Below are 27,806 nucleotides of genomic sequence, written 5' to 3' on the forward strand. Positions count from 1 at the left end.
AGGCTCCCATGTGCAATCCTCCTCCCCCAGCTCTTTTAAATTTATGGCCTCTTTTTCTTTGTTGTCACACACACACACACACACACACACACACACACACACACACACACACTCCTAAATACAGCATGGTCCGTAAGCGGTCACTCGCATGTCCGTGTTTTCGGGGCTGATCATTTGGTATTGGATAAGCAGTCCCTGCACTCTTCCTCGGGACGACCACCACCCTCAGCGTTCCTTTGTGGCTTACAGTTCTTTGTCCACGGCTGAGGCCGCGGAGCTTTGCCCCTTCCACATTGGCGCGCCTCTTGGTGTCATTTTTGTTCAAACACATATTTTTATTTATTTAAGATTTATTTATTTATGTATTTTATGTATGTTAGTGCTCTACTTGCATGTATGCCTGCATGTCAGAAGAGGGCATCGAATCCCATTATAGATGGTTGTGAGCCACCAAGTGGTTGCTGGGAATTGAACTCAGTCAGGATCTCTAGAAAGTGCTCTTAACCGCTGAGCCGTCTCTCCAGCCCCAGTTACATATTTTTTTAAAACACATTATTTGATCATATTAGGCAAACTATTATAACATAATTTTATTAAAAAAAAAATGAGCCGGGCAGTGGAGGCGCATGTCTTTAATCCCAGCACTGGGGAGGCAGAAGCAGGCGGATCTCTGTGAGTTCAAGGCCAGCCTGGTCTACAAAGTGAGAGTGAGTTCCAGAAAAAACTAAAAAAAAAAAAAAAAAAAGTTTATGTATATGTGTGTGTGCCTGAGTGTAAGTATGTGCACTATGCGCACGTAAGGGCCTGAGGAGAGCAGAGTGTGGGATCTCCCAGAACTGGGGTTACAGAGTGTTGTGAGCTGCTACGTGGGTGCTGGGAACTGAACCCAGGACCTCGGCAAGAGAAATGTTCTTAACTGCTGATCCATCTCTCCGACTTTTGAAATGTAATTTTCTTATTCAAATACAGACATAAAAATGACTGGCTAAAGTTATCATACCCAAGGCAAAATGGTATATATATTTAAATGATGCTATAGCCAGGTGTGGTGGTTCAGGCTTTTAATCCCAGCACCTGGGAGGCATGGGCTAAATGATGACATATAAAAATAAAAACAACTGAACCATTTTATTTCCAGAATTAAATATAATTACTCTTTATTTTTTGGAAGGGTTTATTTGGGCTCACATAGAATTAAATAAAATTACTCTTTTTAATGCCAAACAATATTCTATTATGTAGATTTACTATAAGTTCTTTTTTATTTGCTTCTATAAAAATGCTACAGCCAACATCTTGTATATATGAACAATAGTTGAGCTTTTTTATTTTTTCAAATTTTTAAGAAATTTTAATCTTTAATTTTTCCATTAAAAAAAGGATTTTTATTTAAAATTCAATTTTGTAAACGTGTGTGGGTCTTGCACATGAGTGCCTGTGCCCTTAGAGGTGCCTGATTCCTCTGGCGTTACTGGCAGTTGTGAGCGCTGGACACGGGTGCTGGGATCCAAACTCTGGTCCTCTGTGAGAACCGTATGCTCTGTTAACCATGTGTCTCCATACCCTAGCCTTTCCATTTTATATTACTTCTAACTCTAACCGCTGCCCTGCAAATGTGATGTTAGGAAATTAAAGAAACCATCCAACACAGACCCAGAAAGATTTGTAGATACATTCTGATTCTGAAGCCCAGGCTGAGCCTGGAATTCACTGTGTAGCTTGGGCTAGCCTCAAACTGTGGGCAATCCTCCTGTCTCAGCCTTAGAAGTGCTGGGGATTATAGATGTGGGCCACCACGTCCAGCTGTCTTGGTCTGTTGCAGAGAGCATCTCATGTAGCTCAGTTGGTAGGACACTGGGGGTTATAGATGTGGGCCACCACGTCCAGCTGTCTTGGTCTGTTGCAGAGAGCATCTCATGTAGCTCAGTTGGTAGGACGCTTGCTTCAGTGCCACCTAAAACTGGACGTGTGGGCTGGGGAGATGCTAGGCGGTTAAAGGCAGTCCTGCTCTTGCCAAGGAGCCGAGCTGGGTTCCCAGCATCCACAATCAGATATCTCACACCCGCCATTACTCCAGCTCCAGGGGATTCCATATCCTCTTCTGCCCTCCAAGAACACTTGTACCCCACACAGAGATATATAATTGAAAACTAAAACATAAAGCTGGGCGGTGGTGACACATGCTTTTAATTCCAGCACTCAGGAAGCAGAGCCAGGAGAATCTCTGTGAGTTGGAGGCTAGCCTGGTCTACAGATCGAGATCCAGGACAGGCACCAAAACTACACAGAGAAACCCTGTCTCGAAAAACAAAACAAAACAAAACAAAAAAAAACCCAAACAAACAAAAAACTAAAATATAAATAAAAAAGTTATCTTGAAACAAAATAAAACAAAACTACCATCACCAGAGCAACTGTGCCCACAGGCCTGTAATCCCAGCACTTGGGCAGGGGGAGACAGGAGGATCAGGAGTTTAAATTTTATTTATTTATTTCTTTTATTATTTTTTACGTATATGACTGCTTTGCCTGCATGTATGTATGTGCATGTGTGTGCCTTGTAACTATGCAGGTCAGAAGAGGGTATCATCAGTTCCCCTGGGACTGGTGTTACAGATGGTTGTGAACTCCCATGCAGGTGCTGGGAATTGAACCTGGGTCCTCTGGAAGAGCAGGTGCTCTTAACTGCTGAGCCAACTCTTCAGCCCAGGATCAGAATCTTAAAGATTTTTTTTTTTTTTCTTTTCTTGGTTTTTCAAGACAGGGTTTCTCTGTGTAGCTTTGGCTATCCTGGAACTCACTCTGTAGACTAGGCTTTCCTTGAACTCAGAGACCCATCTGCCTCTGCCTCCCAAGTGCTGGGAATAAAAATGTGTAACATCACTGCCTGGCCAGGACCAGAAGTTTAGTCATCCTTTACTACACAGTGAGTTTGAGGCCAGGCCCGGCTATGTGAGACCTGTCTTATAACAACCTCTCTCTCCCAACTGGTTAGTAGTGTAGGCTGACCTTGAACTCCTGATCTTCCTGGTCTCTCCTCCCCAGTGTTGGGACTATAGGTACTTGCCACCATATAGGGTTTATGCTTTTGTGGTGCTAGGAATGGAGCCCAGGGACTCACGCTTGTAAGGCAAGCACTCTACCAACCGAGCTATAACTGTAGCCTCCTCTTCTCCTTTTAAAGACAGGGTCTTATAAGGGAGGCAAGTTGGCCTTGAACTCAAGACCCTCCTCTGTGATCACAGGTGGGCGCCCCCATGCTGGAGGACATGCATCTTTAAACTGGACATTGGAGGTGTGGGGAGGGGAACAGTTGTGTTGGGCTTCACTCCTGACAATTCGAGAATGATTTATGTTTTCACAGTTCAAGCCAAGGATATACTAGAGGTTCAGAACCTGGTTCTGAGGTCATTTGGATTTAATACCTGGCTTAAAATAGTACTAATTATGTAATGGTGTGAATTATGTGAACTCAGACACAGTATCTTCAAGCCATAGTTACCCTCTAAAAGGCATAATAACAGTGCTGTATGTAATTGCTAGAAGAATCCAATGTGATAACACATGGGAAGTACGAAGGCTTAATGCCTGCACATTGTATGTGTAATGTAATTGTATATACCTAGAACTTAATTGCAGTAGCACACATTTAGCCAGAAGACAAATGGCATTACTATCTAAGGGTAGTTATCAAACTGTAATCTTTTCGAGCAATTCAAATAGCAAATGAATAGTTTTTGAGGGTTTTTTTCCCCCTTGTTTTATATAAAAACACAGTTGGAGAAAAATAAGCCCGAGGGTGAAATGTGTAAGAGTTTGTACTGGAATAGCGTGACTGGAGGGGTAGAAGTGGAGAAGGGCTACCCTGGCAGTATTTCCTGCCCTGCAATGGAAATTATTCTGTAAGGAGTAGAGGAGTGTTGGGAGAACATTCTATGCCCGCTGTGGCACTCAGGATAAAATGTTTTATAGGAATGTCACTTGATTTTAGCACAAAGGTCAAAAATATTTTATAGGCATGTCAAGGGGAAATTAATAATCCTACTTTGTACCCTTTGTATATTGTACGGTTTTAAAGAGCATCTCCACACAAATCGTTTCCTTTGGGACATCCTGCGACATCCATATTAGTAGTCAGGCCAGAGTATCCAAGTCCCCTCTTCGGTGCCTAGGACTCCAGAAACAAGGGCCTTGCACAAGTTTACACAGCGGGAGCTAACACGATACCCCATCTCCCGCTGCTTATTTCTCTATAACAAGCTCGTCTATCCTTTCATACGTCCACTGATCCAAGGAGCAGTCACTGACCTCCAGGATAAGAGTAAACTTTAACTTCACGCCAGGCTCCATAACCCTTTATAAGCGGTCTGGAAGAGAAAGACAGAAGCCATCAAATACGTGTCTCAGAAAACCGGGAATGCTCGTCTAGGAGGAGACCACAGCACAATGAGAGGTCTGCGTGGCGCTTAGCGCGGACGCTGGCACCGCTCGTGCCCGGGTGCGGAGGGCCGGCGACCCGCGGGCTGCGGGGACCCGCGATCCTCCTTAACCCGCGCCGGGAGGCGGTGGCCGCGGTGGCGGGAGGGGGAGGGGCGCGGAGCGCGGCGCCGAGGCCGGGGAGGAGCCGGGGCCTGCAGCGGAGCCGAGCCGAGCCCGAGCCGAGCCCCGACGCGCTCCGTCCGCCTGCCGGCTCCCGGGAACCCCGACCGGCCGGAGCCCCGGTGGTAGCAGCGCGGGGAGCCCCACGCGCGGGGGAGCGCGGCGGACCGGGGACGCGACTGGGGAGGCGCTGCCGCCCGGCAGCGGGTGACGGGAGCCGGGACCGCGGCCTCCGGGACTCTGCTGCCCAGGCCGGCCGGGCGCGAGCCGGAGTGCTTGGACCCCACCCTCGGGGCACCGGGCGCCGGGACCTGCTCCTGCTCCCGTGAGAAGGAGGACCCTCCGCACTCCCGGGACAGCCAGAAGAGATCGCCGCAGGGCACGCGCTGTCCCTCCCACGCTGGCTCTGGAGGAGACCCCCAGAAGTCGGGAAGGGCAGTGGGACCTGAAGGACCCGGAGGGAGATCGCCCCCACTCCTCAACGCACTCCAGACAGTTCGGGACTTTGGAGGCAGTGAGAAAGGGAGCCGTGCCCGTGGAGTCAGCACCCCGCATCCCACCCCGTACTCACCGCGGAGAGGCGTCCTGACACGCACAAGCCAGGACCCTCCAGGGAACCGCCAGCAATCCGTTCCAGTTTGCTGGAGAGTGGAAGACCTCTCGCCCCTCAACTTCCGTGCACCTAGACAGTGGACCCGGGCAGAGCCCCTCAGCTCAGATCTCTAGCAGACAGAAAGAGCCCTCAGCCCCTGAAAGATCCAGTTTGGGGGGGAGGGGGATTCCCCCAAAGGGGAGGAGACAACTCCTGGTTGGGAGAGGCTCCTCCCCTCCTCCCTAGGGTAGCAGGCAGGGTGTGGGGGGTGTGCCACCTTCCCCAGGTAGGTCCTCCCTCTCCCCCTCCTCCTCCTTCGGCTCCTCTTCCTCGGGGGACTCAGTGCCCCGCTCCAGCTTGGGAGGCTCTGCCAGGCGCTGGAAGAGTCACAGAGGATGAGACCCGTCACCCACCTGTGAAGAGGGGAATCCCTGCAACCTCAAACTTCTGTACCAGGTGGTTTTCTCCGGTGGCGGCCGGGGGAAGCGTGGAGGCAGGTTAGTGCTTTCTCACATCTTTCTCTCTGTGGTCTTTACGCACCAGTAGGTATGGGGAGCTGACATGGTGGATCTTGGGGTTCATTCCTGTGGAAGGCAGAGTCCCCTGGGAAATGTCTTCTGATGGAGCTTCTGCACTGAAACCCACATGTTGTTGCAGAGACTCTGAGAAACGGGCTTTTTAGATTTTGGAGACCAAAGGGATGGGTCATTTGCAGTTCCTGTACTGAGAACAGACAACAGGTGCGTTTTCAGGACGCCATGGTTACTGTTAGTAATGCAGGACACGGCACAGCCAGAATCCCACTGCGCTCTCCGTCTTCCGGTCTTGTCCTCTGGTGAGTGGACCTACTGTAAAGTCATGGGGGCATCTTGTGTCTTGTCTAGGGCATGCCTTCGTCAGCTTAATGGCCAGCAGAGGTCTTCCTTCCAGTCTGCTACACTGACAGTTTGCCTGTCAGTCTGTCCCCACCCACTCTCTCTATCTTGGCTACCAGGAGGCCCTTCTGACATCCCTGCTTCAGGCTGGATATCTGCCATCCAAGGGGAAATGTGAATCCACATGTCCCGAGGTGAGAAAAAACTGTCTAGGGTAGTGCACACCGGTGGGCTGAAGTCTTCCTAAACACTGGTTCTGCCTTGGTCCCCTACAAGTGTCCTGCCAGGAAAAATAAGAATGGCTAGGAGGCAGACAGTGTTTCCCAGTCTCCTCCACACCTCGTCTGCATGAGTTGACCACCAGGGAGGTTCGACCTCGTGGAGTTTTTCAGAGTTTGCTTCCAGGAAATCATCTACTGGTCTCCTCGTCTCTCTTCCTGTCCTCTTGTTTAGTTCTGGGTCCCAGGAACCTTGTGGTGGAAATTTTCATCCTACCTTAAGGAGTCATCAAAATCCAGACTCTTTAGAAAAAGCAGGAGAAAAGGCACCAAGGAATTTTCCTGGTTGAGCCAGGGCTGTGTCTGTAGTGGAGCTGTGAGTTTTCACCCGAGGTCACTACCTGCAGGGCCTGCTCTCCAGTCTGGTCGTTGGACCATGCCTCATCTTCTGTATGCAGTTTTCTCCCCTTGGGTTCCACTGTCTGCCTCCCTAGGTGGGCCATGGACAGATTGCTCAAGTCTCTGCCCGTCCACTTGATCCTGAAGGTTTCTGTAGTGCTGGTGTGTGAAACAGGGCTGTGGTCCACGGGTTCAATGGCTGTGCCGCAGAATGAAGTACACGTTTCTCAGTGGAAATGAATGTGGCTTAGTGTCTGTGTTTTGAGTATGTACATGGAGAAGGGTACACTGGGGTTTTCAGACTGCTCTCTGATTCCTTAGAATCATTTCTGGCAGGCATGTAGAAGCAGGTGACCCTCTGCCAGGACCTAGGAGAGGTGAGGGTGCAGATGACCAGTGGGAGGAAAGCTAGCCATCCCCCTCCCCCACCAGTGGGAATTCTCGTGGTCTCCCCTTGGCAATCATCCCAGGCAGGAGGGCAGCCCTTTCTCTGTTTGGGCCTGTTTCTTCCGGGACAGGTAGGAGAGCTTCATCATGGTTACCTCCAGTCTTAAAAAAGATGGGGATCCTCTACTTCCATGTCTAGAACTGCCTCTCCCACTTTTGAAAACAGATGTCTCTGGTGTAGCAGTGGCCTGTTTCTTACACGGCTCTTTGCCAGATGCTAGAGTGCCACTTCTGAATGGCTCAGTGTGCACTGTCCTGTAGCTGCCCCAGGCGGTCCCACTCATTCAACTGGCTCTGCTGGGACAGGAGTCATTGTGGGGCTGGTCGGATTAACTGTGTTTTGGAGTGTTCTGTTTTCCACACTGTATCTTATGACTGCATCTAAATCCCCTTGAAAGACAGGGGATGATATTTCCCCCATCCCTTCATCCTTGGAGGTTTCCCGATCTTATATTAATCAGTACTGGGTTGATATGAACTCGAAGGAAACGTTTGAAATTCAGATGTCCTGACAGACTTTGAGATTTGATACCCTGCACCTTTGATATTTCTAATGCTGCCTCCACGATCTGCTATAATTTTTGACATTTTCTTTTATTTTTTAAAATGACATTATGCAATATATATATAATGCAATATATATATATATATATATATATATATATATATATATATAATTTTCTCTGCAAGTATGCACACCAGAGGAGGGAATCATCCCATGGGGACTACAGTTACAGATTGATGTGAGCCACCATGTGGGTGCTGGGAATTAAATTCAGGTCCTCTGGAAAAACAGCCAGTGTTCTTTTTTTTTTTTTTTTTTTTTTTTTTTTTTTTTTTTTTTTTTTTTTTTTTTTTTTTTTTTCGAGACAGGGTTTCTCTGTGTAGCTTTGTGCCTTTCCTGGATCTCGCTCTGTAGACCAGGCTGGCCTCGAACTCACAAAGATCCACCTGGCTCTGCCTCCCGAGTGCTGGGATTAACGGCGTGCACCACCAAGACCAAAACAAAACAGAAAAACACTTCGGTGCTTGGTGCTGAAATTTGGGCTGCATGTGCATGTTAAACACACTGAAGAACCATACATACAAGCCTACTGATACTCTTTTTTTTTCTTTATTCAAAAATAAAGGTTCACTTACTAAGTGCTTTAAGCATATTAAGAAATATTAGATAATCTTCACAACAACTCTTTAGGAACAGTTAATTTTTATTTAAAAGAATTTTAAGCTCGGTGGTGGTGGGACACACCTTTAATCCCAGCGCTGGAGCAGAGGCAGGCGGATTTCTGAGTTTGAGTACAGCCTGGACAACAGAGTTAGTTCCAGGACATCTGTGTAGTCAGTATAGCCAGGGTTACCCAGAGAAACCCCATCTTGAGAAACAAAACAACAACAACAACAACAAAAAATTAAAAAAAGTTTTAGATTTGTGTGTGTGTGTGTGTGTGTGTGTGTGAGAGAGAGAGAGAGAGAGAGAGAGAGAGAGAGAGAGACAGTGTCTCTATGTAGCCGTGGCTGACCTTGAGCTTACTATGCAGCTCAGGGTGGCTCAAACTCATGGCAATCCTCCTGCTTCATCCTCCCAGAGTGCTAGGAGTACAAGCTTGAGTCACTGTATCTAACTTTTTAGAATTTTTAATTTTACTTTACAGAGCTAGAAATTAAGATACAGAGACGTTAAACGACTTGTCCATCAGAGCTGGGTTTGAAACCCAGGCAGCGTGGCTGATCCAGGATACACTCTATCACTGCTTTGGCATTATGTACAGCCCAGGAAGTTATCCCTCCTGGGTCCCTGACTTGGGTACCACGTGGAGAACAGTTACTAGCTGTTTGGGTAAAGTGGGCAGTAAACCGCGCAGGTTCTTGTGGCTCTTACGGGTCCCATACCTCCGGCCGGCCGTTCATTCCCCAAGAAGCCTTCCTGTTTGCCTTTGTTTAGTGCTCGGCCTTTTCCCAGCTCTGTAGTCTTCGTTAGCTGTCCCGTGGATGTGATGGAGCCTGCCCTTTGGCCGCCTTTCCCAGATTCTGTGTGTATTTCCTTTGAGTCTTCCAGCATGCCGAGGAGAAGAATGTGGCCTGACTCAGGTTCTGCCTGAGCCCAGTGGCACGAGGCCCACCTGGAGAGAGGTCTGGGTAACTAGGTTGGCTGGCCTGAGAAATGGAACCACCTCTTGTTAGCCTTTCTAATAATAGCCTGGACATTAGCCTCGTGCCATTATTTTGGGGAGTGTGGAATGTGTGGCAGCTACGAGCTCATTAGCTTCGTTCCTGTCCCTCCAGGGATGAAGCCTCGGTAGGGGCTATGACTTCATTTCTTTTACTGGAGGGGGAAACTGAGGCATCAAGACTTCATCAGGGCGCGAGGGATGGCTGGGGGCACTTAGTGAGTCAGTGTTGGGGTTGGGAATAGGATGGAGGAAGCTCAGTCAATCTTCACTACCCTTTATGAATGGGGAAGTGAGGGGGTAAGGAAGTGGGCCAGGCTAGCAGAGTGCTGGGAGACCAGGAGGACCAGGCCCTGTGAGCTTTGTGGAGCTATGCTGGAATGTACCCGGAGCTGAGGTTTGCATTTGGAGAGAGGGCTGCCTGGGAGGGTAGTGGAGAAAGGCATCTAACCTCAGGGTCCTGCTGTGTGGGGTGAGGGAGGGAAGGGCGCAGGACAGCTAGAAAGAGCTAGAAGAGGCGGGTAGTGTCTCCCTTTCAGGAATCCCTGGTGCTTGGCATGTGTCAAATGTAAGGCCTCTACATACTTCAAATCCACCCTCGTGCTCCAGGTGGGGGTTGAGAGCATTTCAGAGGAAATAACTGAAATTTTCTGGCCCTAAGGATGAGATTTTCCAGGGTTCTTTAGCAGGAGATAATAGGGGCTAGACTGGACTGATGCCCTGTAGACCCAGGGAAGGTAACGCAGGAGGAGTGCTTGAGTCCAGGAGTTTGAGACCAGTGTGGACAGCAGACTCAACACACACACACACACACACACACACACACACACACACACACACGCACGCACGCACGCACGCACGCACGCACGCACGCGCGCGCACGCACCACGCCCGCGCCCTGGGTCGAGGAGGCCAGTGGCTGATTGACTAGGGAGCAGGGTACTATCTTTCTAGGGATGAACTTGGTCCTTGAGAATTTGCTAATTGGCATGTCACCGTTGATGTTAGAGAACCCAGCTAAGGGACAGACACTGCCCAAGCTCCCTGCTGTAGTCCAGAGGCTGGGATGTTTTGACACAGCAAAAGGTTAGAAGGTGTGTGGCTTCCCGGAGTGATGACATGTCTCTATTGTTTTGCAAGTTTCCAGGGTTTGGGGCAAGATGGCGGTATTAGGGTGAGAAGGTTGGTGCTGGTGAGGAGAAAGCTAAGGCTGAATGGGAAAGCTTTCTTGTACAGGTTACCAACACAGCCCCATTGTTTTTCTCTGCTCCAACAACTCTTGGGGTGCAGTTAGGTCTCTTGCTGCCTAGACCCTTGAGGCACAGAAGATGTTTCCTTCAGCTTTGTGGACTAGGCGTGTTGCTGGTTGGGAGCTCTGGGCCAGGTACATGTGAGCACAGGTTGATTTCAAGGGTGGGACCTGGTCAGGAGGGGAGTGAATGAGAATTCTGACCTGTAGGGGAAAGGGCAAGTGTCTATGGCGAAACCTCAGCTTAGGATGAAACAGGGCCAGAAAGGTACGTGGTGTGCTGGGGTTAAGAGAGGGGGGTCCTGCTTGAGACAGAGTTTGGGCCTGCCAAGAGTGAGTCTGTGCATCCTCAGCCGTGACTCATCTGGTTGTGCACCTTTTGGCTATGGATTGAGAGAGACATCACCCGCAGAACAGGGATCTCACCAGCGTTCTAAGTTCTGAGGGGTAGCCTTGGCTGGTGCAGAGCGCTGTCCTGCTGCGACTGGGCAAGACATGCTAGCTGGCATCTGGCATCTGTGCAGGCACAAACCTGTTAGAGCGACAGCCAGTGCTTGGGGACTCGCTGGCTTCAGCACCAAGGAAGTGCCGCACGGCCACGTAGAGGTTCCTGTCAGCCTTTGTGGACCCTGCAATACAGCTTCCCCCATTCTTCACCTTCCTCCACCAACATGCCACTAGCTACACCTCCCTGGTGGTGAGAGCCTAGGCGGTTTGGTTGGCGGCAGGACCGGCAAACATCAGGCGTGGGCGGAATCGTAGCTCCAGGAGTTTGCATGGAGGTGCAGCCCGTCTGCGTGCCTGGCTGGGAAGGAAGGAGGGAGGGAAGGGCGGGGAAGGGGAGCCAGCTCTTAGCCCCACGGAGGCTATTTTTAGCCAGGCTATCTGATTGTTACCGGTGTGCACACAGCTGGGTGTCTCCCTGGCTTGGTGAAGCCTAGCAGGCCTGGGAGGTGGGAGGTCCTTGCTGATGACTTCTTCCTGGTGCTGGTGTCTGTGGGCGGGAGCCTGCTAGGGGGAGCTTTAAAGGTGTGAGGGTAGCTGTGTGCTCAGGATCTGTTTCTTCTGTGTGACTTTGTTTGGTAATGTATGCCATGTACATGTTGTGACCTCTGTGTGCGCGCTACTCACTGCCCATGTGTCAATCTTGTATTTTGCTGTTGCCGGGTGTCATCATTTGGTTATTTATTTATGTATTTATTTATTGTGGTGCTGGGGACCGAACCCAGGGTCTCCAGCTACACCTTCAGCCCCCTTTTGTTTTTTAAGTTATTTTTTATGTATGTATGTGTATCATGTGTGTGTGCCTCATGCTCTGGGAGGCTAGAAGAGGGTGTTGGATTCTCTGGAACTGGAGTTTATAGATGGTTGTGAGTGTTGGGAACGGAACTCAAATCCTCTGCAAGAGCAACAAGTGCTCTAAACTAAGCCATCTCTTGCCCCTGTCTTTTGTACTTTTTATTTTGAGATAGGGTCTCACTAAATTGCCTAGGCTGCCTGTGAACTCACTGTGTAGCCCAGGCAAGCCTTGAACTTGTGATCCTGTTGCCTCAGCCTCTGAGCAGTTGAGGTTACAGACCTGTGCTCCCAGCCCCCGCTCAGTTGTTAGAACCTGCCCTTAGGATATGTCTAATATACCTTATGTTGGACTGTGTGTGGCAAAAGGCTGAGTGCTCCTGTTTCGTATGAAGCATCTTTGGGAGTGATGATGTGTGCTTCGCTGGTGCATGCTTGTGTTTGCTCAGACTGTCTTATATGTGCAATTGCTGTGTACTTGTGGGCGCTATATATAAACATACAAGTGTCATGTAATTGGAGAATGGACTTCAGCTAATTTTACCTGCTGTCTAAATGGGGTGGATTTTTTTTCTTCTAACTTATTCTTATATAGAGTTTAAAAATACTGTGTTGTGGGGCTGTAAGGAGAATTGAGGGAATAGTTCAGTTTTTGTGGGGTGTTGATCTGATCCTGCGTGAAGGGAGAGGCCTTGTGGTCACATTCTCCAATAAGATGTGGGGTCCGAAGCACTCTCTGTCATCTGGTGGGTGGTACTTGCACTTGGGATCATGGGTCATCTCAGGAGCGGGTTCTCCAATGGGAATTAAAGTGGGAAGAAACTGCTTGCCATATAGATTGGACATGGAGTAGTTCTTGCCCCAGTAATCGGGAAATTCATCTGCCTTCCTCCCCACTTGTCCTCTTCCCTGCAGAACCCAGAAGCACAATGGCCTCCGACCTAGAGAGCAGCCTCACCTCCATAGACTGGCTGCCCCAGCTGACTCTCCGAGCTAGTATTGAGAAGCTTGGGAGCGCTTCTCAGGCTGGGCCTCCAGGGGGCAGCCGAAAGTGCTCCCCAGGCTCTCCCACGGATCCTAACGCCACCCTCAGCAAAGATGAGGCAGCCGTCCACCAAGACGGCAAGCCGAGGTACAGCTACGCCACCCTCATCACCTACGCCATCAACTCCTCTCCAGCCAAGAAGATGACCCTCAGTGAGATCTACCGCTGGATCTGCGACAACTTCCCCTACTACAAGAACGCTGGCATTGGCTGGAAGGTGGGACTGTTTCTGTGGCCCGGTTTGCACTTAGCCGCTCATAGCCTTCTTCTCTACTTTTGTGTCTTCCTGTGACCTGGTCTGGCTCGTTCCGACCTGTCTCAGGGATGCATAAACTCAAGGTCTCCTCTCTTCTACCTCTGCTTTGATTTACTTTAGCATTAATCAACTTCTTCACAAGCTTTATCGTGGGAACACTGGTGACATCAGCCATTAAGTGTAGTTATGGGATCGCAGGTGCTGTTGGTGACCACACCCTCTTACTGTCTGGTTCCCCCAAAGGGCAGTCTTTGATTTCTTGTCACCCTGCAATGTTCAAGTCATTGAGCAAGGCAAGGCATGACTCCTCCTTGTGTAGGAAACTCGTCAAATTTCTGTAGCTTCCTTGTCATCATCTTTTGAAATATTGTATATATTAAGAAAAAGAGAGCCGGGCGGTGGTGGCGCACGCCTTTAATCCCAGCACTCGGGAGGCAGAGACAGGCAGATCTCTGTGAGTTCGAGGCCAGCCTGGTCTCCAAAGCGAGTTCCAGGAAAGGCGCAAAGCTACACAGAGAAACCCTGTCTCGGAAAAAAAAAAAAAAAAAAAAAAGAAAAAGAGGGCTGGAGAGATGGCTCAGAGGTTAAGAGCACTGACTGCACTTCCAGAGGTCCTGAGTTCAATTCCCAGCACCCACATGGTGGCTCACAACCATCTGTAATGAGATCTGGTGCCCTTTTCTGGCCTGCAGTCATACATGCTGTATATATAATAAATAAATCTTAAAAAAAGAAAAAAGAAAAAGAATACCAGGTCTTTTACCAATAGCAGGTTCACTAAGCAGGCAGCGAGGTTGTTAGACAGAAATAATGGAAAGAAGATTGATATTAAACTATATGTATTTTAGCCAGGTTTAGTCACATATACTTTTTTAAAAAAGATTTATTTATTATGTATGCAGTATTCTGTCTGCATATATGCCTGCAGGCCAGAAGAGGGCACCAGATCCCATTACAGATGGTTGTGAGCCACCATGTGGGTTTTGGGAATTGAACCCAGGTCCTCTGGAAGAGCAGCCAGTGCTCTTAACTTCTGAGCCATCTCTCCAGCCCTAGTCACATATATCTTTAATCCCAGCACTTTGGAAGCATAGGTGGGTAGATCTCTGAGTTCAAGACCAGTCTGGTCTACATGGCAAGTTCCAGTCCAGCCAGGGCTACATAGTGAGACCCACCCCCAACCCATAAAGAAGAAAAAGATGGAGGAAAAAGAGAAGGAGGAGGAGGAGGAAGAAGAACCCAAACAACGACAAGAAAAGCCCCCAAAGATTTATTTATTTTGTGACTGTGGCTCAGGCTGGCCTGGCCTGGAACTCACGATGTAGCTGCAGCTGACCTTGAACTCCTGATTCTCCAGTCTTGACCTCCCAATATTGGGTGACAGGCATGCGCCACCAAGCCAGGCTTCCTTGTAATCATTTGGAGCAGCAGCTCATTTGCCAGCTGTTGAGTAGGAGCGGGAATTAAATGTGGTTTTCTCACTCTATAAATCACCAGCCGACTTACAAACCGGATGATGAATTGAGGCTGTTGGAAGCATTCGATCTTCCCCTGGTAAATGTGTCCCCGCTAGGCTACAGCTTTCAACGTATCCACCGTGCGTACTCCGGCCTTTCCTTTTCTCCAGATATGGTCATTCTGTGTGTTACTGAGAAAACGGAGCTGATCTGTGCTGTTGTTTTTTAAAGTCTTTGTGTGTGTGTGTGTGTGTGTGTGTGTGTGTGTGTGTGTGTGTACATGTTTTTGTGTGTTAGTAAGGGTACAAGAGGGCCATAGTGTTGGGTGCCACAGCACATGTGGAGGTCAGCAGATAACCTTGGGTGCTGGTCCTTGCCTTCTGTCTTGTTGGAGGCAGGGTCTTTTGGTTGTTAACACTGTGTGATGTGTATCAGGCGGGATGGCCTGTGAACTGTGAGCACTGTCTCTGCCTCCCATTTGCTGTAGGACAACACAGTGTTCCGTATGTAGCTGTGGTATTACAGAGCACCCTCTGCTCCCGGCTTTATGTGGGTCCTGGGCATTCAAATCAGTCCTCACACTTGTGAGTTTTTCTCAGGGGGCCATCTCCCCACTGAATGATTTTGGTCTTGTCATCATATATATAAGCAATATAAAAATACTGCTCTTTTGCTTTTCAGAGGGAATTGAGAAGTGAGGTAGATATGAATTTGAGGTGCTTATTTGTTGGTGTGTGTGTGTGTTTATGATGTGTGTGCAGAGTGTGAGTACATGCGTACTATGCGTGGCAATGGAGGTTAGAGGCCAGCCTGGGTATGATTCTCCTCTTCCCGCTGCTAGTGTGATCTTCCAGGTGTTCTTTTTTTGGCCTTTTTTATTGTTGTTGTTTGTTTTTTCTTTCTTTCTTTCTTTTTTTTCTCAAGACAGGGTTTCTCTGTGTAGCCCTGGCTGTCCTTGAACTCACTCTGTAGACTAGGCTGGCCTTGAACTCAGAGATCTGCCTGCCTCTGCCTCCCAGTCCTGGGATTAAATGTGTGAGCCACACTACCCCCTGCCTCCCGCCTGGTTTCTTTGAGGGATTCTTATGTCTCCACTTCACATCTAATCCTAAAACCTCTGAGATTGCAGGTGTGCTTGGCTATACCTAGTTAATGTGAATTTCAGAGATTTGAACTTAGGTTACTTAGGTCTCTTGCTTGGGTGTTACACTCTTTATCCACTGAACCATCTCCCCAGCTCCTACTTATAACTTATTATTATTATTGTGTGTATGTTTACATGGTGTGTGCGTGTATGCATGTGCGTGCATGTGTGTACATGCGTGTGCCATGATGTGCATGTGGAAGTCAGAGGATAACTTTGTAGAATTGATTCTCTCCCTTCCATCTGAATGTGGGTTTCAGGGATCAGGTCTCCCAGGGTGAACCATCAGCTCGCCAGCACCCCTTCTCCCATGGTCTCACCCTACAGCTCTGGTTGTCCTGGAACTCACTATGTAAACCAGAGTACGAGCAAACTCATAGAGATTCACTGGTCTCTTCCTCCTGAGAGCTGGGCTTATTAAAGGCATGCACCTATGCCTGGCTTATTTTTTGAGAGGTGGTCTTTTCATGCAGGCCTGGTTGCCCTAGAACTCATGTGACTCTAGACCAGGGGGCTTCCAACTTGTGGCCACTCTCCTGCCTGTGTCTCCTGAGTGCAGGGCTTACAGGTGTGGGCCACCATGTCTGGCTATTTTTGTTGTTCGTTTTCTGAGGCAGGGTCTTACTATGTAACTCCGGCTGTCCTGGAACTTGCTATCACGAGGCTAGGCTTGACCTCAGCGACCCTCCTGGCTTGGGGCATTTATAACCTGTTGTCACTTTGGTAGGAAGGCTGAAGAACTATAAAATCTCAGGAGCACCTGGTTGCCATGCCCCTCGCCAGTTAACTCGGGATTTCCTTTCACACCCTCTGCTTTCTGTGTGTTGCTCCCTCCAGCAATACAATGAGGAGGTACTGAATGTGCCCTGGAACTTCATTGTATGCTCTTCTGTGCCCTTTGGAAAATACTGTGGTTTGCCCAATGCTCGACCTAACTTGCTTCTTTGCTTCCCCAGAATTCCATTCGACACAACCTTTCTCTTAACAAGTGCTTCCGGAAGGTGCCCAGACCTCGGGATGACCCTGGGAAGGTGAGCCGGCTGGGGAATCAAAGGAGAGGAGGAGAGCGAGGGAGTTGACACTCAGAGTCCTGGGCTGTTCTAATTACCTAGAGGAGGAAACCGTGTTAATTTTCAAAGCATCTCTGTTTTTCCTCAAAGGAAGAACGTGGTTGCCAAGCTTCTGGTTCCTCACGAGAATGGGTGACTAAGGAAGACGATGAAATCTTTTTGTTTTTAATAGGGATGTTTGTGATAGAGTTGATTTTGAGGTTCTCCTCCCTCTTCCTTCCTTCCTCTCCCTCCCTCCCTCCCTCCCTCATTTCTTCCTTATTTTCTTTCTTTCTTCCTATCTTTTGAGACAGAGTCTTACTGTGTAGGCCTGGAACTTAATATGTAGACCTGGCTAGCCCCCAACTCAGAGATTTGAGTGGTGAGATTAAAGGCATATACCGAGATGGGCATGGTATTGCACACTGTTATCTCAGCACTCAGGAGGCAGAGACAGGTGGATGTCTCTGAGTACAAGGCCAGCCTGGTCTACATAGAGTTTCAGGACAGCCAGGGCCTAGTAGAGAGACTCTGTTTTAGAAAACAACAAACAAACAACTAGCAAAGGCGTGCACCACTGTGGCCAGCCTCTTTTCTTTTTTTTTGAGCTAGTCTCACTCTGTAGCCCAGGCTGGGCGGCTTCTTTCTTTTGAGTGGTACTTGTTCCTACATGTGAAATGTTGGCTTGGTCACTTTTTTTTTTTGAGACAAGGTCTCGCTGTGTAGCCCAGGCTGGCCTTGAACTCACCATCCTCCTGCCTTAGTCCCTCCTGAGTGCTGGGATGTCAGGTGTGTGCCAGCATACCCAGTTTGCTCACTAACTTTTTGGAAGGTTTTCTGTGCAGAGTCTTCAGGTTTTACCTTCCAAAGGGAGAGGGGTACGTTATTCTCCCCATTTGACAGATGCTAAGGCCCACTGGACTTTTGCCTCAGGTCTTAAGGAAGAAAGGGCTTTCCAGCCATTTCCAGCTCTCTGACATAATTGCCCTTGCTCGTCTGCCCGGTTGGGACATTTGAGGCTAGTGTTCGGACTGCTCAGTGACCTTGGGGACAGATCATTCCTCACGGGTTCCCGGCTCCCGAGGACTCTGTCTGGACGCTCAGCCCCACTTCTTTCCTTCTCCTCCTTCCCTTCCTTGGCTTCTCTCCGGCTTGGTCTCACTTCCCTCTTCCTCTCTTCTGGTCTGTACTGGGGAGTCCAATCTGAGGCGTTGTCCGAGCTAGGCCAGCATTCTACCACAAGTTGCATCCCCAGCCCCGCCCGTTTTCAGCGTGACTGCTGTAAGAAACTTCCTGAGCACTTGTTTCCAACGGGAACATCTATAGGTAATGCTTTTCTTCTCCGTGGGGTTGGCTTCTCCTTCCAGGGCTCCTACTGGACAATTGACACCTGCCCGGACATTTCCCGGAAGAGAAGACACCCTCCAGATGATGACGTAAGTTCTCTCCCCTTGGGGACATCCCTTTCTTGGATTTTAGTCACGTCTGTGGTAAATGTGGGCTAACACCAGCAAAGGGGAGACTTTTTCATGGCGTCGGGTGGGCGTTTCACCCCTGCTATAGCTTTCTCTCCTTTCATAATTCTCAGCTATCCCAAGACTCCCCAGAACAGGAGGCCAGCAAAAGCCCCCGGGGAGGTGTTCCAGGGAGTGGAGAAACCTCGCTGCCTCATGAGGGGAATCCTCAGATGTCACTACAGAGCCCTTCCTCCATGGCCAGCTACAGCCAGGTAGGACGCAGGGGCCACAGGCACAGGGCAGGCAACCGATGCGTGGTTGAGTAGGTTCGGATACCGCTCTCTTCACAGTTACATGTTAAGGACCCGTGATATGCTAGGCAGGTAGATTGGGAAAGAAGAAAAACGGAAAAGAGGGAAACCCAGCCAGAAGGGAGGAGAGGGAGCTGACGGAGGAGACAAAGGGATGGTGGAATTTTGAGGAAATCAGGAAAATAAGTGGTGAGAAGAGCAAGAGCCAGGAAAGCCACAGCCGGGACGGGAAGACAGGAGGACCCTGGGAGGGTCCTAGAGAAGGAGTGGGTGGGGATAGTAAGGAGGCCAAGTTCAAGATGTGAGCCGTCCAGGAAGAGCAGGTGACGCTGTGCCATGGGTCAGCTGGAGAGGGTGCCGGGGACAGGCCTGAGAGCCTGGTGGCCTTTGGAGGGTTATGCTGCTTCAGAAGGGACGGAGCTCACCGTCCTCACCCGTCCTTACCTACTTTTGTAGGGCCCAGGGTCTGTGGATGGCGGAGCAGTGGCAGCAGGCGCTCCAGGCCGAGAAAGCACAGATGGTGCCCCTCCCCTCTACAACACCAACCACGACTTCAAATTCTCCTACTCAGAGATCAACTTTCAGGACCTAAGCTGGTCCTTCCGCAACCTCTACAAGTCCATGCTGGAGAGGTCCTCCTCCTCCCAGCACGGTGAGTGCAGCGAGGACGGGCAGGTGACATCCTGTGACATCCTGAGAGCGCCTTTCCTGCTTTCCTCGTTTTCTTTGACACAAGGTCTTTCTGTGCAGTCCTGGCTGGTCTGGAACATGCTACAGACCAGGCTGGCCTCAAACTTACAAAGATCTGCCTGGCTCTGCCTCCTGAGTGCCAGGATTAAAGGCTCTTTATATTGGTAAATAAGTGGTAACATTCTCTTCTCTTCCAATTTCCTGTCTTTTTTTTTTTTAATTACATTGTAGCCAGGCAATGGTGGCGCATGCCTTTAATCCCAGCACTTGGGAGGCAGAGCCAGGCGGAACTCTGTGAGTTCGAGGCCAGCCTGGTCTACAGAGCGAGTTCCAGGAAAGGCGCAAAGCTACACAGAGAAATCCTGTCTTGAAAAACCACACACACACAAAAAAAATTACATTGTAGCGTGTGTGTGTGTGTGTGTGCGCGCGCGCGCGCACGTGCACTGCACATGCCACAGCACACATGTGGTCAGAGGACAACTTGTGGGAGTCAGTTCTCTCCTTATACCATATAGATCCTAGGGATCAGACTTGGGTTGGGTTTGGCGGCAAAAGCGTTTGCCTGAATATGCCATCTTGCCAGCCCCCGGTTTCTTGTTTTAATATGTGAACTGGTCACTGGTCAGAGGAAACAGGACTAAACTGTTTGGTGCCAGACAGCGGATTCAGGGGCCACTGGGTTATTATCTTTACAAGCTGAATTGGAGGACCATCCAAAGGCAGCGATTTCCCCCACATGCCTTTCCCCAATGCTGGGGTCCCACCCAGGGCCTTGTGTGTGTTATATGAGTGCTCTACCACTGTGCCACACCTCTGCTTCTGGGGTAGTGATTTTATGGCTGTGAGCCAGTCATTCAGAGTATGACCACTAGGGGACAGTAGTAGTACTCTTTCCCCAAGAATCCTTCCGTTTATTATAAATAACTTACTTTTCTTTTTCAGTTAGTAAGTTAGATTGAGACAGAATGGCAGATACCCCAGGCTGGCCTTGAGCTTGAGACAATGTAGCCAAGGATGACTTTGAACTTCTGATCCTTCTTCTTCCACCTGAGTGTTGGGATTACAGGTGTGCTCTGTTATACCTTGTTTACGTGCTATGGTTGGAACCAGGGCTCAGTACAACCAGAGCAAGCACTGAGCTAGGACTGAGGCTGCCAACTGAACCTCGCCTCCAGTTCCTAGTGCTTTATTATTATGATTTTTTTCCTTTGAGACAAGTCTCACTATGCAGGTTATCTGTCCTGAACCGCTCACTCTGTAGACCAGCCTGGCCTTGAACTCAGGGAGATCCCCTGCCTCTGCCTCCTGAATGCTGGGATTAGAGTCAGTCTCTCTCTCTGTCTTTCTCTGTCTCTCTCTGTCTCTCTCTCTTTCTCTCTCTCTCTCTGTGTAGTTTTTCGAGACAGGGTTTCTCTGTGTAACAATCCTGGCTGTCCTGGAACTCACTTTGTAGACCAGGCTAGCCTCGAACTCACTGAGATCCACCTGCCTCTGCCTCCCGAGTGCTAGGATTAAAGGCATGTGCCACCATGGCCCAGTGTTGTTATTTTTTATTGTAAAATATTTCAAAGCCTGGTTTCCATCACTTAACTTTATTTTGTTAAGCTTATTTTATTTGCCACTGAGCTTGTTTGGAGGTGGAAATAGTTGAGAGATTTTCCTAGACATCGCATCCCCTGTAAATTCGGCTTCAATGTGCACCGCTAAGCGATGAGGACCTCTCCTCCAGTTCTCCACCATGCTGTTACCACGCCTTACACAGCACATAGAACTTCTCAGCAGCCCCTGAGATCGTGCCCATGTGCAAATTTCTACAATTATTGAGCGAGAACTACTTTAAGTCCCTATTGGGTGGCCTCCTGAGAGACGGCGTGGCTCTGTGCTCCGCGATGAGTACATCTGTTCACTCTTCTGGTTTGCTTTTTGTTGCTGTGGTAAAGACCAGAAGAGGGCACCAGATCTCATTATAGATGTTTGTGAGCCACCATGTGGTTGCTGGGAATTGAACTCAGGACCTCTGGAAGAACAGCCAGTGTTCTTAACCTCTGAGCCGTCTCTCCAGCCCTCAGCATGCTTTCTTAACCACTTGCCCAGGGATGGCACTGCCCACAGTGGTCAGGGCCCTCCCACTTCAATCATTAATCAAGAAAATGACCCATAGACATGCTTACATGTCTAGTCTGATGGAGGCATTTTCTCAATTGATGTTCCTTCTTTCCAGATGACCCTAGCTTGTGTAAAGTTGACACACAAGCATACACACACACACACACACACACACACACACACACGATTGCACACTCATGCACATGTTTTTGCGTATATGTGTGTTTGCGTTTGAATTTCAAGTGTGTGTGTGTGTGTGTGTGTGTGTGTGTGTGTGTGTGTGTGTCTGCCTGCCCGTCTGTCTGTGTGAATGTGTAAATGTATATGCCTGTGTAGGTCTGAGATCAGTATCAGGTGTTTTCCACTTTATATATTGAAGCAAGGTCGCTCACTTGACCCTAGGGCTTGCCCATTAGGTAAGTCTAGCTAGTCACCTTGCTCGGGAACCCTCCCTCTCTGCCCCTAGTACTGGGATTACAGGTGGCTGTACACCCACACAGCACTTACATAGGTGTTGGGGATCCGAACACCTGCTTCTTACAATTGCACACCAAACACTTCTCCCAGCCGAGCCGTCTTTCCAGCCCCAGTTCATATATCTTTAAAAAGAAGTTAGAAGTCTTGGTGGGGCTGAGAGTTCAAGAGAGGTGTCGGGCCTTCTCATCTGTTTGGTAGTTCATTGTAGGCAGCACGGGCTAGACAGAATGACGGGGGGGGGGGGGGGGGGGCGGGCACGAGGGCCTCAGTCACACTAACCTCTTTTGTCTGAGGTCTGTCATCCAGCTGAGAGAAAACAACATTGGTTGAGCCCCTTTCAGAACCTGCTGATCTGTCATGAGTTTCTCCTCCTCTGCCCTTTCCTCTCTGCTCCCCCCATCCTCCTTTCCTGTTCCCTTCTCTCCCTTCTCCTTCTTCTTCTTCTTCTTCTTCTTCTTCTTCTTCTTCTTCTTCTTCTTCTTCTTCTTCTTCTTCTTTTTTGGTTTTTGAGACAGGGTTTCTCTGTGTAGTTTTGGTGCCTGTCTTGGATCTTGCTCTGTAGACCAGGCTGGCCTCGAACTCACAGAGATCCACCTGCCTCTGCCTACCAAGTGCTAGGATTAAAGGTGTGCGCCACCACCGCCCAGCCAGAAAACAAAATTTAAGAAAAGTATTTCATAATGTATTAAGAAACTTAATGATTGGAGAGATGGTTTAGTGGTTGAGAGTTTATGGCTTTGTGTTGGCTGTATTCTTAGCCATCCTGAGCTGCCTTTGGCCTGGGGGCTGCAGGCTACTCCTCTTAGTTAGCTCTTCCTTGCCCAGTTGGCTTGAGAAATCAGTCAGTCTGTGTGCTGCTTCCCACCCAGGCTGCATTTCCTGGTTGTGAAGACCAGCAGGCAGAGCAGTAGAGGGCTGCAGAGACAATCAGGAGGAGCAATCTGCTTGCTTAATAGCTTTGTTTTAGTTATAATTTAATTTTTAAATTTCATCTGCTATGTGACTTCCTTTGAAACTGATTCCAGCCCTATATCTAAATCCCCTAAAAGGAGCATGAAAGGCCACCAGTGAGGTTTTTACAATTTTTTATCAACGTTTCCGTGGTCACCAGTGGGTCAAAGCTTTCCTCTTATTTAACTGCTTTTCCGGTCTGTTATCTCCAAGGAGGGACACAGGGTCCTTGCAGTCACAGAATATGCTCTTGTCCTTTCAACTCTTCTGCTCGAGCTCTCTCATCCTGAGAGATGTCATGTAGTGAAACTGTGTAGCTCAAATCACTTACCTACTTCCTCCTCCCCCTGCAGGGTTTTCCTCACTCCTGGGAGACATGCAGCCTTCTAACAACTACTACATGTACCAGCAGCCACCACCTCAGCAGCAGCAGCAGCAGCAACCGCAGCCGCAGCCGCCGCCACCCCAGCAGTCACAGCCACAGCAGCCCCAGGCACCCACTCAGGGCCCCTCCGCTGTAGGGGGTGCCCCTCCACTGCACACCCCAAGCCCTGATGGTTGTACGACACCAGGGGGAAAACCGGCTGGAGCCGAAGGCTACGGACCCCCCGGTGTGATGGCCATGCATCCTCCCCCACTGCAGCACGGAGGCTACCACCCTCATCAGCACCATGCCCACCCCCATCCTGCCCAGCAGCCACCGCAGCAGCAGCAGCAGCAAGCGCAGAGCCAGGCGCCCATCAACAGCTCTGGCTTTGGTGAGCACGGAGGGGACAGAGACAGCTGGGGGGAGGGTGAGTGGACCGTGTTCTGCCGGCATGGAGGAACCATGGGTGAAAAAGCTAGCAGTCGGTCTTTTAGGTTCAGTCCCTTACCCTCTTCCTTCATCTCAGCCGATGGAAGTTGCGACACAAAGCCCTATATTTTGGAGGATTGAGGTTGGGGATTTTGTTGTTTCCCGTTCATATTCATAGATGAATTAGCATTGTTTTGTATATTTGCCTATGAACTGCTGGTGCTAAAAGAACGGGTCACTCCACCGTTCCTGAATCTCCCGTGAGGGAGTGTCCACAGCTCTTGGTGATGCCGCTGTTACTCTGGGCGGGTAGCTGTGAGAAACTGGCCTGTATTGACTGCTCTTACACCCTATCTCACGGCCTGCCTTTCTCTCCACAGCCTTTCCTCCAGACTGGTGCTCCAATATCGACTCCTTAAAGGAAAGCTTCAAAATGGTGAACCGACTGAACTGGTCGAGCATTGAGCAGTCCCAGTTCTCAGGTCAGCGCTCTAGGTCCACTCTGCAGCAGAGGGGGAGGCTCTGGGACCCAGGTGATGCCCAAATGGGTGTGGGACCGAGACTTGCATCACTTCTGCAGGTTGTACAAGAAAGATATAAGTATTTTCAGGTTTGACTCAAGTGTTTGCCCTTGTTCAGATATTACAATGCTTTATGCCAGTCATCTTTTGTCATGGGGAAGAGGAAAGGTTCTTGGGGATTCAGACTCCTGACCACAGTTTTGTAGTTACGCTTCCTGACAGAGACGATAGTGAATTCATTAAGTCACTTTGAACACTTTTATCCATCAGGGAGATGTAAATTAAAATAAGAATTTGGCAAGGAACAAACAGAATGGAAAGTTGAAAGGCGGAACTGTAAAAAGATGAACTCATGGCCTCTGGATGGTCATTTTAGGATTCTCCTTTAAGAAAAAAAACAAAGTAGTTTCAGTTTTGCAAGAAGCATCCTTAGCTAGAGCGAAATGAGTAGGCTTATTTCTAGTCTATTTTATTCTAAAATTGTGAGTACAGAATAAGGTTAAAGTAAGCAGTAAAAACTAATTAAAACCTGGCACATTTAATGATACTTGTCGTCATATCACATTTCAATATATACTTACATAAGCAAAAAAGAAAAAGGTATAAGTCATTATTGTTAGTGCACAATGCTGGTGGTCCAAGATGAGAGGGAACCGTGCACCAGGGTGGTGTGGTGGTGGCTTTGGTGGCTGGCTGCTCAGGGTTGGCCTGGCTGGTGTTCTCATTGTAGAGCTGATGGAGAGTCTACGGCAGGCCGAGCAGAAGAACTGGACCCTCGACCAGCATCACATCGCCAACCTGTGTGACTCCCTCAACCACTTCCTCACCCAGACTGGTCACATGCCCCCGCAAGGGGGCTCCCACCGACCACCTGCCCCTGCCCGCATCACTGACTCCTGTGCCCTCACCAGTGGTAAAGCGGAGCCATCCATGAACCAAGGTACCACACAAAGCTGCCCGAGAAGTGGGCTGGGAGGGAAGTGAGGGGTGAAGGGAGAAGAGAAATGAGGAGGCATCATACAGGCAGTGACCAGGTTGAGTGCTGGGACTGGTTTATTGACTGGACATCTGTCGACTCAATGAACTCCTACAGGAGGTCCTGAAGAACCACAGAAGCAGCTGGCCTGTTCCTTTCCATGCCTTGGTTTGGGAGATCAAAATTACTAATTAAAAAGGGAGGGAATTTATTAAAGTCCTTATTCCAAATTGTCCCAGTAATAATCTTCACACGAGGGGGACGGGCGGTCAAGCAGGGGAAAACAGATTGATGATCATGTGTATCATGTTTTTGGTTATTCTCAGATTTGATATTTCACAGTTCTAGACTCCATCCCTTCTCACCCTAAGAACTGAGGACTGGTAGCTTCTGCAGAACGCTTCCTGCTTGCAGGAAGAGAGACAGAGACTGATGGGAGAGGGAACGTGTTCTTTCTTCCTGCCTTGTTGACTGCAGTAGTCCCCTAGTCAAGTAACTCGTGTTTTGATTTGGCAGTGAACTCTTATGGGCATCCACAAGCCTCCCATCTCTACCCTGGCCCAGCACCTATGTACCCAATCTCCACCCAGGACACAACAGGATACAGTCGCCCAGGTAAGAGCTGGGAGGGTTTCACTGACAGACAAGCACGCTCGTCTCTCAGTGTTTTGCTTTCTTTCGGAATCCTCTCTCTGCCCTTCTGTCTGCACCTGCTAATGGGTGAGGGCATGGTTCCCGAGGCTGGAGGACGAGACGTGCTACCCTCTAGGGAGGTGTACTTTCGGTGAGACTAAGAAAGGCCGTTTTATTTCATTAAATTTGCTTTGTTTTATAGTGCTGGGAGTGGAGCCAGGACCTCACTCATACTAGACAAGGGCTTTACTTCTGACTTGGGATTGCTTTAAAATTACTTCTGGGACTGGAGAGATGGCTCAGTGGTCAAGAGCACTAGCTTTTATTCCAGAGGACCTGGGTTTGATTCCCAGCATCCACATGGCTTATATGGCTTACAATGGTTGACGACTCCAGTTCCTGGGGATCTGGTACCCTCTTCTGGCCTCTCTGGCATTGCGTGAATATGATGCACAGACATACATGCAGGCAAAACACACAGACACACATACAGTAAAATAATTTTTAAAAATTAAAAAAATTACCTTGTAACTGCAATACTGAAAGGAAGAAGAATTATAAATGTTAGTGAAAGATAACTGTGAGGGATGTTTATGTCCAACTTTGGAATCAAGATGGAAGACAGGCAAATGAAATGAATGGCTGTTTTCCTGTCACCTGACCATTAGTATCAGGGATCTGGGGGCAGACTATCTTTTTTTTTTTTTTTTCAATTGTTTTTTTGCAGTGTTGGGGTTAAACTCTTGTATGCTGGGCAAGTACTGTACCACTGAGTGGCTTCCTCAGCATGGGATTGAACTGTCTTTGATGGTGGGGAGACACTGAACCCCTGTAAATGGTACACATGAACAGATTTCACATGTTTAAATGTATTTCAGGAAATTCACTGTTGTCATTTTATTTGATCACAAGTAGTTCAGTTTTTTAAAAAAAATTTATTTATTTATTATTTATTTATTTATTTATTTATTTATTTATTTATTATTTATTTATTTATTTATTTATTTATTTATTTATTTATTTATTTATTTATGTACACACTGTTCCACCTGCATGTATGCCTGCACTCCAGAAGAGGGCACCAGATCTCTGGTGGTTGCTGGGAATTCAACTAAGATCCTCTGGAAGAGTAGCCGGTGCTCTTAACCTCCGAGGCATCTCTCCAGCCCAAGTATTTCAGTGTTTAGGGTGACGTCTGTTTCTTTGTCCGTGCCCTGCAGCTGTGACTTTCTGTGCTGCTGTTTCATATGATATCACCTCCTTAAGTTATTTTGTCAGTTAGAGTTTATGGCATGTGCTTTGGTGTGTTTCCTGAGGTGTCGAGGAATGAATAGTCTGTAACAGAAAGAACCCCAGGCTGATCAGTCTGGTGCTGCCTCTGTGTCCTTCCTGGTGTCACTGGGGCAGAACACGCCCCATCTAGACTGATGGACTTGCTTCTCATCCAGCTTCCTTTCTGGTCTGTCTTTCTTCTCGACAGCACACCACATGGTTCCGCGGCCGCCCGTCCCACCTCCTGGTGCCACTGAGGAGATTGCTGACGACTTCGACTGGGACTTGATCACTTAGTGAGTCAGAGTGGACGTCAGCCCAAGGCCTGCTGGTGGAGTCTCGCCGTGGCGGAAGAACGGTCCCCGCCCATCCTCCCCAAACCTGTATATAGATATATAGCTTCTGTCTGTTCTCTCTGTCAGAGAAGCCACCGCGAGATGCTGCCGAAGATAACCCCTTTCCTTCCTCATTCTCCGGTTCCCTCCTAGTTCTTTTATTATTATTCTAATTATATTATTGTTATTATTGGTTATATACTGCCCAGTCTACTGCCCCTCACCATGGGCTATGCCCTCCTCTTTCCTATTTGAAATCTTCAAGATGCAAGATGAGGCTGTGGTAGCTGTAGAGAAAAGTTTCAAATTCGAGTTCAGCTTTCTCTCTGAGAAACTCAATGCTGCTTCCACCTTTCAGCTCTAAATTGTGTTCTGTTCCTGTCTGTTTCAGGCTGGCCTGGATAGGCCTCAGTGAGTGGAGGGGTCTAAGACACTGCTTAGCAGCCATGACTTTGCAGGTTTTACTCAATGGTGCTAATTGTGT

General features: G+C 48.8%; 1 protein-coding gene across 2 annotated transcripts; it reads left to right on the forward strand.

Moving 5' to 3' along the window:
• The first annotated feature begins 4,833 nt into the window (after nucleotides 1-4,833).
• On the forward strand, nucleotides 4,834-27,517 carry Foxj2 (forkhead box J2). Of its 2 annotated transcripts, XM_059258543.1 has the most exons (12): nucleotides 4,834-5,688; nucleotides 6,076-6,260; nucleotides 12,759-13,105; nucleotides 16,702-16,776; nucleotides 18,162-18,230; nucleotides 18,383-18,523; nucleotides 19,019-19,214; nucleotides 23,143-23,547; nucleotides 23,966-24,067; nucleotides 24,837-25,046; nucleotides 25,599-25,697; nucleotides 27,196-27,517. In XM_059258543.1, the coding sequence occupies exons 2-12, from the start codon at nucleotides 6,251-6,253 to the stop codon at nucleotides 27,282-27,284; spliced, it is 1,743 nt and encodes a 580-aa protein (XP_059114526.1). In that variant the 5' UTR covers nucleotides 4,834-5,688; nucleotides 6,076-6,250; the 3' UTR covers nucleotides 27,285-27,517. The 2 variants fall into 2 exon arrangements, with proteins under 2 accessions (XP_059114526.1, XP_059114527.1); XM_059258544.1 differs by lacking the exon at nucleotides 6,076-6,260 and having other exon boundaries at nucleotides 4,835-5,688.
• The last annotated feature ends 289 nt before the right edge of the window (nucleotides 27,518-27,806 follow it).

Source organism: Peromyscus eremicus, chromosome 3 (genome assembly GCF_949786415.1).
Source record: "Peromyscus eremicus chromosome 3, PerEre_H2_v1, whole genome shotgun sequence".
In the NCBI taxonomy this organism is placed as follows: Eukaryota; Metazoa; Chordata; class Mammalia; order Rodentia; family Cricetidae; genus Peromyscus; species Peromyscus eremicus.

Bases quoted from the DNA above. Each gene is read 5' to 3' on its own strand.
- Foxj2 (XM_059258543.1), top strand. The intron at 18,524-19,018 runs GTAGGACGCAGG...CTACTTTTGTAG, and splicing joins CCATGGCCAGCTACAGCCAG to GGCCCAGGGTCTGTGGATGG. The intron at 24,068-24,836 runs GTCAGCGCTCTA...TTCTCATTGTAG, and splicing joins TGAGCAGTCCCAGTTCTCAG to AGCTGATGGAGAGTCTACGG.